Source organism: Anomaloglossus baeobatrachus, chromosome 12 (assembly GCF_048569485.1).
Source record: "Anomaloglossus baeobatrachus isolate aAnoBae1 chromosome 12, aAnoBae1.hap1, whole genome shotgun sequence".
Taxonomy (NCBI): Eukaryota; Metazoa; Chordata; class Amphibia; order Anura; family Aromobatidae; genus Anomaloglossus; species Anomaloglossus baeobatrachus.
In genome coordinates, this window is record NC_134364.1 from 92,492,867 (window position 1) to 92,505,072 (window position 12,206).

At 43.9% G+C, this 12,206-nt stretch overlaps 1 protein-coding gene across 3 annotated transcripts in view; it reads right to left on the bottom strand.

Moving 5' to 3' along the window:
• LOC142257931 (Fc receptor-like protein 3) overlaps positions 1-12,206 on the bottom strand; it is a 49,155-nt gene that overhangs the window by 3,172 nt on the left and 33,777 nt on the right. For all 3 annotated transcript variants that reach the window (XM_075330224.1, XM_075330223.1, XM_075330222.1), the window contains 3 exons: positions 11,719-11,853; positions 8,987-9,061; positions 7,838-7,915 (listed from right to left, as the gene is read on the bottom strand). In XM_075330224.1, coding sequence (XP_075186339.1) covers positions 7,848-7,915; positions 8,987-9,061; positions 11,719-11,853 — 278 coding nt within the window. In that variant the 3' untranslated portion in view covers positions 7,838-7,847. The remainder of the gene's footprint in view (positions 1-7,837; positions 7,916-8,986; positions 9,062-11,718; positions 11,854-12,206) is intronic.

The window sequence follows — 12,206 nt, forward strand, 5'->3', positions numbered from 1 at the left end:
TTTTTTGCCATAGAGTAAATTTCAGTCCACAGCATAAAAGTTTTTCCACATGTGACCCTATCTTTACATGTCAGTTTAGATAACAGAGAACAGTAGAGATAGGTGATAATGCCGCGCCACAGATCACTTCAGGAACAGTAAGATTAACGTATCTTTATTGGCATAGGTCTACGCGTTTCAGGAGCCACGCTCCCTTCCTCAGGACCGTAAGGAACCAAGAGACATCAAATCTAAAATGGTGTCCACTGACATACATTAAATAACTCCATTGACGTCACAGGGACCATCCCCCATGAAAGAAGAAAAAAAAGAAAAAAAAAAAAAAACGAGCGGGAAGAACACGTTGCATTAGAGAACATGACATCATATACATATTTGCATATGCTAATCAAAACACACTATGAGCAGAAAAACATTTAAAGAAATTAATTAGAAACATGTAACATATCTATAAGACAACCAATGTGAAAAAGAACAATAATCAAAGCTAAACCTTTGTTGACCCAGAATATATGAACAAACTGAATAAAAACCAATAAAGGAATGATGTGTAAATAAGATGTGTGTTAACCCCTTAGTGACGGAGCTAATTTTCACCTTAATGACCAGACCAAATTTTGCAATTCTGACCAGTGTCACTTCATGAGGTTATAACTCTGGAACGCTTCAACGGATCCCGGTGATTCTGAGATTGTTTTTTCGTCACATATTGGACTTCATGTTAGTACCAAATTTAGGACAATATTTTTTGCGTTTATTGAAGAAAAAAATTGAATATTGGCAAAAATTTTGAAAATTTAGCAATTTTCAACTTTTGAATTTTTATACCGTTAAACCAGAGATTTCTGTGACACAAAATAGTTAATAAATAACATTTCCCACATGTCTACTTTACATCAGCACAATTTTGGAAACAAAATTTTTTTTTGTTAGGAAGTTAGAGGGGTTCAAAGTTTATCAGCGATTTCTCATTTTTACATCAAAATTTACAAAACCATTTTTTTAGGGACCACATCACATTTGAAGTGACTTCAATAGGCCTAGATGACAGAAAATACCCAAAAGTGACACCATTATAAAAACTGCACCCCCCAAAGTACTCAAAACCACATTCAAGAAGTTTATTAACCCTTCAGGTGCTTCACATGAACAAAAGCAATGTGGAATGAAAAAAAGCAAAAATTAAATTTTACCTAAAAATGTTGCTCTAACCCAAATTTATTCACTTTTAGAAGAACTAACACAACAAAATGGACCCCAAAACTTGTTCCCCACTTTCTTATGAGTGCGCCGATACCCCACATGTGGTCAGAAACCTCTGTTTGGACAAATGGGAGGGCTCGGAACAGAAGGAGCAATATTTGAATTTTGGAAAGCAAATTTGGCTGAAATAGATTGCGAGCACCATGTTGCATTTACAGGTCCGCTAAGGTACCTAAACAGAAGAAACCCCTCACAAGTGACACCATTTTGGAAACTAGACCCCTCAAGGCTTCTATCTAGGGGTATAGTGAGCATTTTAGATCCACAGGTACTTCACAGATTTTGTTAACGTTACGTTGTCATATTGAAAATTTTAATAATTTTCTCAAAAATGTTGCTTTAGCATCAATTTTCTCACTTTTTCAAGAGGTAATTCCAAAAATTTGACCTCAAGGTTTGTTAACCACTTTTTTATGAGCGCGGTGATACCTCACATGTGGTCTGAAACCTTTGTTTGGACAAATGGGAGGGCTTGGAACGAAAGGAGCAATATTTGAATTTTGGAAAGGAAATTTGGCTGAAAAAGATTGCGGGCACCATGTCACATTTGGAGGACCCCTAAGGTACCTAAACAGCAGAAACCCCACACAAGTGACCCCATTTTGGAAACTAGGCCCCTCAAGGAATTTATCTAGATGTTTGGTGAGTACCCTGAACCCCCAGGTGCTTCACAGAATTTTATAACGTTGAGCCATGAAAAAAAAAAAAAAAATTTTACCACAAAATTGTTATTTCAACCAGGTAGCTTTTTTTTTTACAAGAGTAAAAGGAAAAAATTCAGCATAAAATTTATTGTGCAATTTCTCCTGAGTTTGGCGATACCTTATATGTGGTGGAAATCAACTGTTTGGGCGCATGGCAGGGCTCGGAAGGGAAGGAGTGCCATTTGACTGCAAAATTGGCTGGAATCAATAGCGGACGCCAGGTTGCATTTGGAGAGCCCCTGAGGTGCCTAAACAGTGGAGGTCCCCCACAAGTGACTCCATTCTGGAAACAAGACACCTCAAGGCTTTTATCTAGGTGTATAGTGAGCAGTATGAATCCACGAATACTTCACAGAATTTGATAAGCTTAGGTTGCCATATTGAAAATTTTCATTTTTTTCACAAAAATGTTGCTTCAGCATCAAATTTCTCACTTTTTCAAGAGACAACAACAAACCGTGGACCCAACAGGTTGTTATCCAATGTCTTATGAGCACAGGGATACCCCACATGTGGCCAAAAACCTCTGTTTGGATAAATGGGAGGGCTTGGAATGGAAGCAGCACCATTTGAATTCTGGAAAAGTTGAAATAAATTGCGGGCACCATGTCACATTTGCAGGGCCCCTTGGTTACCTATACATTAGAAACCCCCACAAGTGACCCCATTTTGGAAACTGGATTTTATTCAGGAGTATAATAAGCATTTTGAATCCACAGGTACTTCACAAAAATGTTGCTGTAGCAACCAATGTCTCACTTTTAGGCTATGTGGCCATGAGCCAGCGACACGGCGTCTAGTACACAGTGTCAGCCTCCTGCAGAGATGTGAGTGTTGTCCACGGGAGAACGCAGCTGCCCATGCCCACGATTTGGGTTCAGGCCGCTGTGGAGCTCTATGCTACCTGCAGAGAACACTCATCTCCGCAGCATAAATTGACATGCTGAGGCTCGGGAAGCTGCGCCACAGGTCGGTTTATGCTGCGGAGAAAAGAAGCACATTGGGCAAGCACATTGGGCATGGGATTTCTAAAAATCCTTCCACTGTGCTTCTACTGCACAATGCAGCGTTATGGACGCAGGGAAAACACTCTGCGCCCAAAACGCTGCAAATCCCGATTGTGGGCGCACAGCCTAAAATGCTACAATGGATGAATGGATACATGTCAAACATATATAACGTCCCACCCCCTGCATATTCTAAGCTGGCGCCCTTTAGTGCCTTTCATGTGGCACTAAAGGGTGCCTAGCCTTGTATTTAGCCCCCCAAAAAAATAATAATTAAAATAAACGACGTGGGGTCCCCCCCATTTTTGATAGCCAGCTAGGGTAAAGCAGACAGCTGTAGCCTGCAAACCACAGCTGACAGCTTCACCTTGTCTGGTGATCAATTTGGAGGGCTCCCCAGGCGTTTTTTTTTAAAAAAAAAAAACGTGGGGTCCCCCCCAAATTAGATCACCAGCCAAGGTGAAGCGGACAGCTGGGGTCTGGTATTCTCAGGGTGGGAAGAGCCATGGTTATTGGACTCTTCCCAGCCTAAAAATAGCAGGCCGCAGCCGCCCCAGAAGTGGCGCATCCATTAGATGCGCCAATCCTGGCGCTTCGCCCCAGCTCATCCCGCGCCCTGGTGCGGTGGCAGACGGGGTAATATATGGGGTTGATACCAGCTGTAATGTCACCTGGCATCAAGCCCTGGGGTTAGTGATGTCACGGCATCTAAACAGATACCCGACATCACTAACCCAGTCAAGTAATAGACAAAAAAAAAAAGACAAAAAAAAAATTTATTTGAAAAAAAAACTCCCCGAAACATTCCTCTTTCCCCAATTTATTGAAAATAAAGAAATTACGGTCGCTGTAATCCGCTGTAATCCGTGAGGTCCCACGCCGACTCTGGATCTTCTAGAATATGGGGGGCACGTTCAGGGAACGTATCCCCCATTTTCTGGAAGAGCAAGCTCTCCATGAGCAGTGTGGGTGCAGTAATCTGAGAATACTGCACTCACACTGCCCCGGTCCAACTTAGGGCAGAGTGACCTGCAGTAACCTCATTCCAGAATATGAGGGGCACGCTCACAGAACGTACCCCACATTTTCTGGAACAGCAGTCTCTCCATGTGAGGACCACACTCCTCACATGGAGAGACTGCTGATTACTGCACTCACTCTCCCCCGGTCCACAGTGGAGCAGCCTGTGCATCAGCGACGTCAGCGTCCCTGCAAGACTGACGTCGCTGATGCACAGGCTGCTCCACTGTGGACCGGGGGAGGAATCCAGCTGACAGCCGCTGTCTGCGCATGCGCCGTCAGCATTCAAGAAGGAGGCGGCGTGATCGCGGGACGGATCACCAGACAGGTAACGTATGACCGGGGGCTCGGGGGCTGGGGGGCTGGGGGAGGGTGATGGGGGGTGACCTAGTGGGACCTGGGGGGACCTGGGGACACCTTTCTGCCGCATGTGACGTGTCACATGCGGCAGAAAGAGCAGAATGAATGCGGGGGAGGGGGGGTGGCTCTGGAGACCCGGAGGGGGCTCCGGTGACCAGAGGGCTCCGGTGGACCGGAGGAGGGGTCAGGGGGAGGTCATTTCCCTCCGATCTGAAATGTTTGATCATTTCAGATCGGAGGGAAATGAATGCAGAGCCGGCGGCGGCAGTTTTCAGCGCGCGTCGGCGCCATCTTGCACGCTCCGGAGGGGGGCTCTGAGGAACCGGAGGGGGCTCCAGGGACCAAAGAGCTCCGGTGTACCGGAGGAGAGGTCAGGAGGGGGACATTTCCCTCCGATCTGAAATGTTTGATCATTTCAGATCGGAGGGAAATGAATGCAGAGGCGGCGGCGGGAGTTTTCAGCGCGCGTCGGCGCCATCTTGGATTTTCCGGAGGGGGGGGGGGGTTGGATGGATTTCTCCGGTACCGGGGGCTTTGGGGGCACTAAGGGCTCACATTTATTTCTCATCTGACATGTTTGATCACGTCAGATGAGAAATAAATAAATTTTACCAGCCATTTTTTTTTTTTTATGTTGTCGCCGGTATACGGTGTATACCGGCGATCGCATTAACGGGGTGCATACAAAACACCCCGATTCATAATCTGGGGGGTCTCAGCTACCCCCGGTAGCTGAAACCCCCGAGATTTTTCGTCACTGGGGGGCGCTACAGGGTTTTTCCGGCCTGACGTCTCAAGACGTCGGAACAGAATAAGTACCCTGTTTTTCCGACGTCTTGAGACGTTAGGCCGTCGCTATGGGGTTAAATAAGTGTAATGAATGTCTGTATTACTCATAAAGCTAGGGATTAAAACTCCCACGATATAAGCCAAAAATTGAAAAGAACATGAATGAACCATCACGATCCATTGTGGCCATCGCGGCATAAGTGAACACATTACAAACTATAAGGTGCTATCAACCAGTAAAAAGTGTGAGCACCTTATAGTTTGTAATGTGTTCACTTATGCCGCGATGGCCACAATGGATCGTGATGGTTCATTCATGTTCTTTTCAATTTTTGGCTTATATCGTGGGAGTTTTAATCCCTAGCTTTATGAGTAATACAGACATTCATTACACTTATTTAACACACATCTTATTTACACATCATTCCTTTATTGGTTTTTATTCAGTTTGTTCATATATTCTGGGTCAACAAAGGTTTAGCTTTGATTATTGTTCTTTTTCACATTGGTTGTCTTATAGATATGTTACATGTTTCTAATTAATTTCTTTAAATGTTTTTCTGCTCATAGTGTGTTTTGATTAGCATATGCAAATATGTATATGATGTCATGTTCTCTAATGCAACGTGTTCTTCCCGCTCGTTTTTTTTTTTTTTTCTTTTTTTTCTTCTTTCATGGGGGATGGTCCCTGTGACGTCAATGGAGTTATTTAATGTATGTCAGTGGACACCATTTTAGATTTGATGTCTCTTGGTTCCTTACGGTCCTGAGGAAGGGAGCGTGGCTCCTGAAACGCGTAGACCTATGCCAATAAAGATACGTTAATCTTACTGTTCCTGAAGTGATCTGTGGCGCGGCATTATCACCTATCTCTACTGTTCTCTGTTATCTGCCGTCGGGTGGCTGCTGCCTGGATTAACGATTTACATGCTGTCAAAGGGGTTGTGACTTGCACAGCTCCATCTGGTGAGTATTCACTCCCCTTCCCTCACCCCATATTATTGGGGTAATACCCTATTTGCGCTTCTTTGTCCACAGCTTTATACAGTTACATGTCAGTTTAGGACATTTCTTCCTCTTGAATCTTCCCCCATCACCTGTGAGTGATATTATTGAGAAGTGGAAAGTACCGCAGCGACTGAGATCTTGTAAAGTTTCAGAGCGAGGGGCCAAGTGCTGAGGACAGAAAAGTCACTACCACTCTGCTGACCCCATAACTGAAGAGTCCACTTCATAGCCGAACAGCTGGTTGCAGCCGTACATCACCAAGCACAATGTCGTACATTGGATAGAGCGGTGTAAAGCCGCCACCACTGGATTCTGGAGAAAACGTGTTCTGTGCAGTGACAGATCAAAGTTTACTAATGGAGGGGTATGGGTTTGGTGAATCCCAGGAGAACGATAACCATATTGTGCCCCCTGTACAGTTTGGTGGAGGAAGTATAATGCGCTGAACCGTTATCAGGGGTCTGCCTCTCAGTTCCAAGGAATAAAGATCTTAATGCTTCAGCATAAGACCTTATGGACAATTGTGTCTTCCAGCTTATGGGAACAGTTTGGTAAATGCCTTTTTCTGCTCCCCAAAGTTCTTAAAGACATGGTTGGTAGAGTTTGGTGTAGAAGAACACAACCAGCTGCACAGACCCCGGACCTCAATCTCATCCAACAACTAGACCTGAGATTGAGAGCCACAAGGGTTGTATAATCATGTTTTGATTCCAGGAACATGACAGTGAGCTTCTCTTCTGATAGCAGTGGGTTTGACAAACGTCTAAGGCCCCTTTGACACATCAGTTTTTTGCCGTCAGTCTCAATTCGTTGTCTCAACGGATCCGTCGCAGATTGTGGAAAAACTGATGTGACAGATCCGTTTTTACAAAGGCTGGCTATTTGATACTAAATAAAATAAATTGGAGCATGCTCAGTTAAAAAAAAATGGAATCCGTCGCCGGATTCCATCATTTGACGGATCACAACGGATCCTGCGCCCATAGGCTTCCATTCTACCAAACGACGGACGGCGACGGATTTGTCGCTGTCCGATTTTTCTACGTAGACAAAAAACTTTTCTTTGTCCGTTGTGTCAGTCCGATGGACAAACAATTTTCGACGGATCCATCGAATGACGGATGAAACGTGAGGCAAACCGTCGCTAATACAAGTCAATGAGAAAAAAACTGATCTAGCAGCATCAATCGCCGGATCCGTTTTGTTCAAAATTCGACGGATTGTGACTGACGGAAAAAAACTGATGTGTGAAAGGGGCCTAATGTGTATGGGGGCTCCTGACAATTGACTGTCAGGGGAATTAATTATCCGACACATCTTATTTCGTACTTTTCCTGGACATTAACCACTGCGCGGCTCTCGAAGATAACATAGCACCGCTCTAACAAACGAGCGCCAATGTGTATAGGCTTTAGTCTCCAAAGAGTATATCTGAGTGGACGTATAATTTCTGCTTGGAGCATGTCCGTACCTCCATCTAATTTCTGAAAAGCTGTCCCGTCCATATGGGTCAGTATAACTACAGAACAATATCAACACCACCTATCTATGCCAGGAAGAATCTCTGCAGTTCTGATGGCCAGTTGTGACCAGTGGTCGTTCAGTGTGTATCACTGTGTGAGTTGTCTACAAACCTTCTCCACCCTCGACTTATGTGACATTTGACAAAGATGTTGAACATTTTACCGAAAAGACGTTAACACACGATGTAGTGATTTTCTGTCACATGGTCCTTCATGGCCTCTTGGGGGTTCTGCGAAAAGCCTGTGAAATATACACAATGATTATTCTGTCATCTTTCTGCAAACAGCATGATTCTAGGACATAGTGATGAGAAGTCTTGTGAATGCCGCAACTCCTTCTGATTTATTAACTGTGATTAGTATGATTTCAGTTACCTTTTAATCTCATTATGTTGTGTTCGGTCGACCTTTATCTATCGCAGTGTACAAGAGAAGTATGGAGAACTAGGAATTTTAAAATGGTGATTATTTATTAACATTTTTAATTTTCAGTGCCTTTTGACTTGGTCCGGTTTGCTTTACAAAACAAACAAACTGTACTTTAGTTATTCTCCCTGGGTCCAGCGCTGAGTCTCCACCACTGCTCCTGTGGTCTGTGACTGTCTGCAGCACAGATGTCGTCAATTCGATAGTGCTCAGTTCAGTTCCACTTGGTATCTTGTGCCATCACCTCAGATAGACTCTCTGAGGTCACTGATTGGCTGCAGCGTTGTCGGTACGATATCAGTGCTACAGACAATAAAAGACATCGGGAGCAGCTACGGTGGCTCAATGTTGGACTCGTAAAGAATGAGTAAAGCACAGATTTTTTTTAAACAAACCGCTTTTCTGAAATTGGAAGCACACAGTGTCTTTTTCAGGCAAATTCTACCTTAATCCAGCCTGAAAAAGCGCTTAAAATAACACCAAAAAAGATGAACATTTATAACAATCTGTTCCGGTTTTTTTTTGTTTTTTTTTAACTTATTGTAACCACTATGTTTACGTCCCGCTCATCTCCACCCCTCCGCTTCTATTGGCCGGCCACTGTGTGACGTCACTGTGACGCCGAATGTCCCTCCCCCTTCAGGAAGAGGATGTTTGCCGCCCACAACGACGTCGCACAGCAGGTAAGTGCGTGTGACGGGGGTTAACGACTTTGTGCGCCACGGGCAACTAATTGCCCGTGACGCACAAATGACAGGGGCGGGTACGATCGATCGTGAAATTGCACGATAGATCATACCGTGTAAAGCAGGCTTTATACTCACAAAAAGACGTAGAAATTAGAGAAATAACATAACTTGAATCTGTTTGCCACCATCGCACTTACTTTGCCATCTGGCGGTGTTCGTGTTCAGATCCGTATAAATATTCTCGGTTTCATCGTTTGGCTCTTCAAATTCAGCTATTGGGATATAGGAAAATATGTTTCTAAACATACAAGAGCAGAGAAAGCATTTTATCAAGGAAAAGTTTAAGCGTATGCTCACACGTCATGATTGTGCAGTGGGGGGTTTTTTCACCCAAAATCTTGGTAGAAATGAATCATTATCTCTCGATTTTCAAAAATCAAGACAACACCACGGTTTGACCGCATGTGAACATACGGTTTTAGTTTTTAGCAACAACTCTTAGCTACAAATGTATAAGTGAGTAAACTTGTGAATCTATCACTATGCTGTGAGATAGGAGCTGCCATGACAAGGAAGGGGTTGCTGCCTCCAGCAGAGGCAAAAACATTTAATTTTGATATGTAGGGATCTGACATCTGAGCAGCATAGCTGATATGTTTTTGACAGTGGTCAGATATAAGTAGTATATGAAGTAGAAGGGATTTTCTCGCACCAGCTACTATCCGTTTCATGGAACTGCATTGTTTTCCTCTGTATGTGCTCCGGTCTGTATTGTGGTCTGTGGTTTGACTTAGATCCACGCACATCTGCATAAACCCTTAACCTTATCCCTATCCATAGTCCTGAGCATATCCCAAAGCCTAACTTTAGTCCTAACACTATCCTGAACCCTTGCCTTTTCAACCAAGCCCTCACCATGTCCCTATTGCTGTGTACAGTCGACCACATCTGGATTAGATGAGTTCTCGGACCTCCATTAGTCTCCTATCGATCTATCCTATGGTCCACTCATCAACATGTGAGACCTGGCCAACCCAGCAACAGTCACTAAACATTTCATGGAACTAAATTGTTTTTTTTCCTACCACCTATGATAGCACCACGGAGAGAGGGGATCTGCCTTTCAAGGACAAGAAACCTACTGAATAAAAGGGTGGTACCTTTCCCATGCATCAGTTGGTTTCCTGTCCTTGGAGGGGGAACCTCTGAAGCGGTACTCACTGGCAAGAAGAAGTTCCCAGACCTCGCTTGTTGGGACAGGCAGCGGAAGGGTCCCTGCTACTGCTGGACCGAGGAGTCCTGGAGGCGCCAACAGCAGACTGGACCAGATCAGCAGAAGAAGACTCGGCAGCAGCAGGGACGATGTGGAAAGGATGGCATTCACTCTGATGGGCAGTCCATGCAGAGTGGCAGCGGGACCAGCCAGCAGAGTCACGGCTCCAGTAAAATGGATCTGGGAAAGAAGACTGATTCCACTGCCTCCAGAGGAAATTCGTCACCTGACCTGATTTCTCCTCCTTATCCAGTACTGTCAGCAATATCCTTTGGTAAGTGATTTACATGAAAGTTCACTTTATAAAGGATTCCCATTTTCTCCTATTGTGTTTTGTTAGGAGAGGCCCAAGAAAAGTCTCATGAAGACTAATATACAGAGAGTGCACCCCCTGTAGGGAAGGGTTACCAGCGCCTGGCCCAAGAGTCTATGCCGGTCTTGCATTAAGGTGACGGTCTGTGAGGAAACCCCTGGCTTCGCCTACGATCTAAGGGCTATTATTAGGTCTGAGGTGAAGAGCTCCCTTAATTCCCTAGTCCAGGGAAAGGAAGGAGGAGGCATGGCTCTAGTCACCACTATCAAGTGAATCAGACAGGTCCTCAGACTCCTCCCATTCATCATCCTCTGACACGATATGGTGGGCGTAACTGCTTCCCTCTAGAAGATACGGATAGACTGGGCAGAGCAGTTATGTCCACAATGGGCATAGTAGAGGAAAAAATCCGTAAGACCGTTCGGGGGCCTTTAGCAGAAGAAGCGTCGGGCCTTCCTGATCAATGAGAAAATCAGTTCCCTAATCAAAACAGAGTAGAAGAAACCAGAAAAGCGGGGTCCTCTTCCGTCGTCCTTCAAGAGAAAATATCCTTTCGATGAACTCGCCACAACATTGTGAAATAGGGCTTCAAAGAAACATCAACAATCTGCTATGACAGAGGGACTACCCATATATATATTCAATGGAAATAACTGTGGAAAGAAAGGCGCAAAATAGGGTCTTACCTGGTATGACACGTGGGGGCAAGTGTGGGTTAGTACACTCACCTGAAAGGGTTGTGCAAGTCACAACCCCTATGAAGGCACGTAATAAATGTGGAAGGCAGCGGTCCCGCAGTGTAGATATATTCCAAGAGGTAAAGCAGAAAGCAGGTTTCAAAATCCGCGCTACACCACAGAGAATCCAAATGCTTGTTAGTAAATCCTTTCTTTATTTATTTTTTTTATTTATTTTTCTCACAGGTCTACGCGTTTCGAGGACATATCCGTCCTCATCATCAGGACAAAGTACAAAGAAAGACTATAGCCAGACCTGTGAGAAAAATAAATAAAGAAAGGATTTACTAACAAGCATTTGGATTCTCTGTGGTGTGGCGCGGATTTTGAAACCTGCTTTCTGCTTTACCTCTTGGAACATATATATATATTCACACACAGTCAGAAGACTTGGACCACCCTTTTAGCAGAGGTGAATAATCCGCTGCCTATGGTGGTTACTAGTATAGAGCATGTTAAAATCTAGAATGGCCGCTCATCTGTCTTGGAAGAGTCTAGACCACATTAGGTGGTGAGCTTCTCCTGTCTAAATCATGTTTTATTCTTTTTTACTAATAGTACAGTATAATAATATAGAACTTTTCAGAATCTTTATTGCACAGTTACCTTTTGACGACGGTTTGTTATCACCAGGCAGGGAAAACTGTTTTGTCCTGTACAGAAACATCAGGGCTGTGATGATGAGGAATAGGACTAAAACCAATGAAGTCACTGCAACCGCGGTGATAACGTGACTTGTACCTTTAACAAACAGAAATACGGTAGTTATAATTTAGGAAACGTTTTTATTCCACCTATCTCCTGAATTATGATACAGTTAGGTCCAGAAATATTTGGACAGTGACACAATTTTCGCGAGTTGGGCTCTGCATGCCACCACATTGGATTTGAAATGAAATCTCTACAACAGAATTCAAGTGCAGATTGTAACGTTTAATTTGAAGGTTTGAACAAAAATATCTGATAGAAATTGTAGGAATTGTACACATTTCTTTACAAACACTCCACATTTTAGGAGGTCAAAAGTAATTGGACAAATAAACCAAACCCAAAAAAAATATTTTTATTTTCAATATTTTGTTGCGAATCCTTTG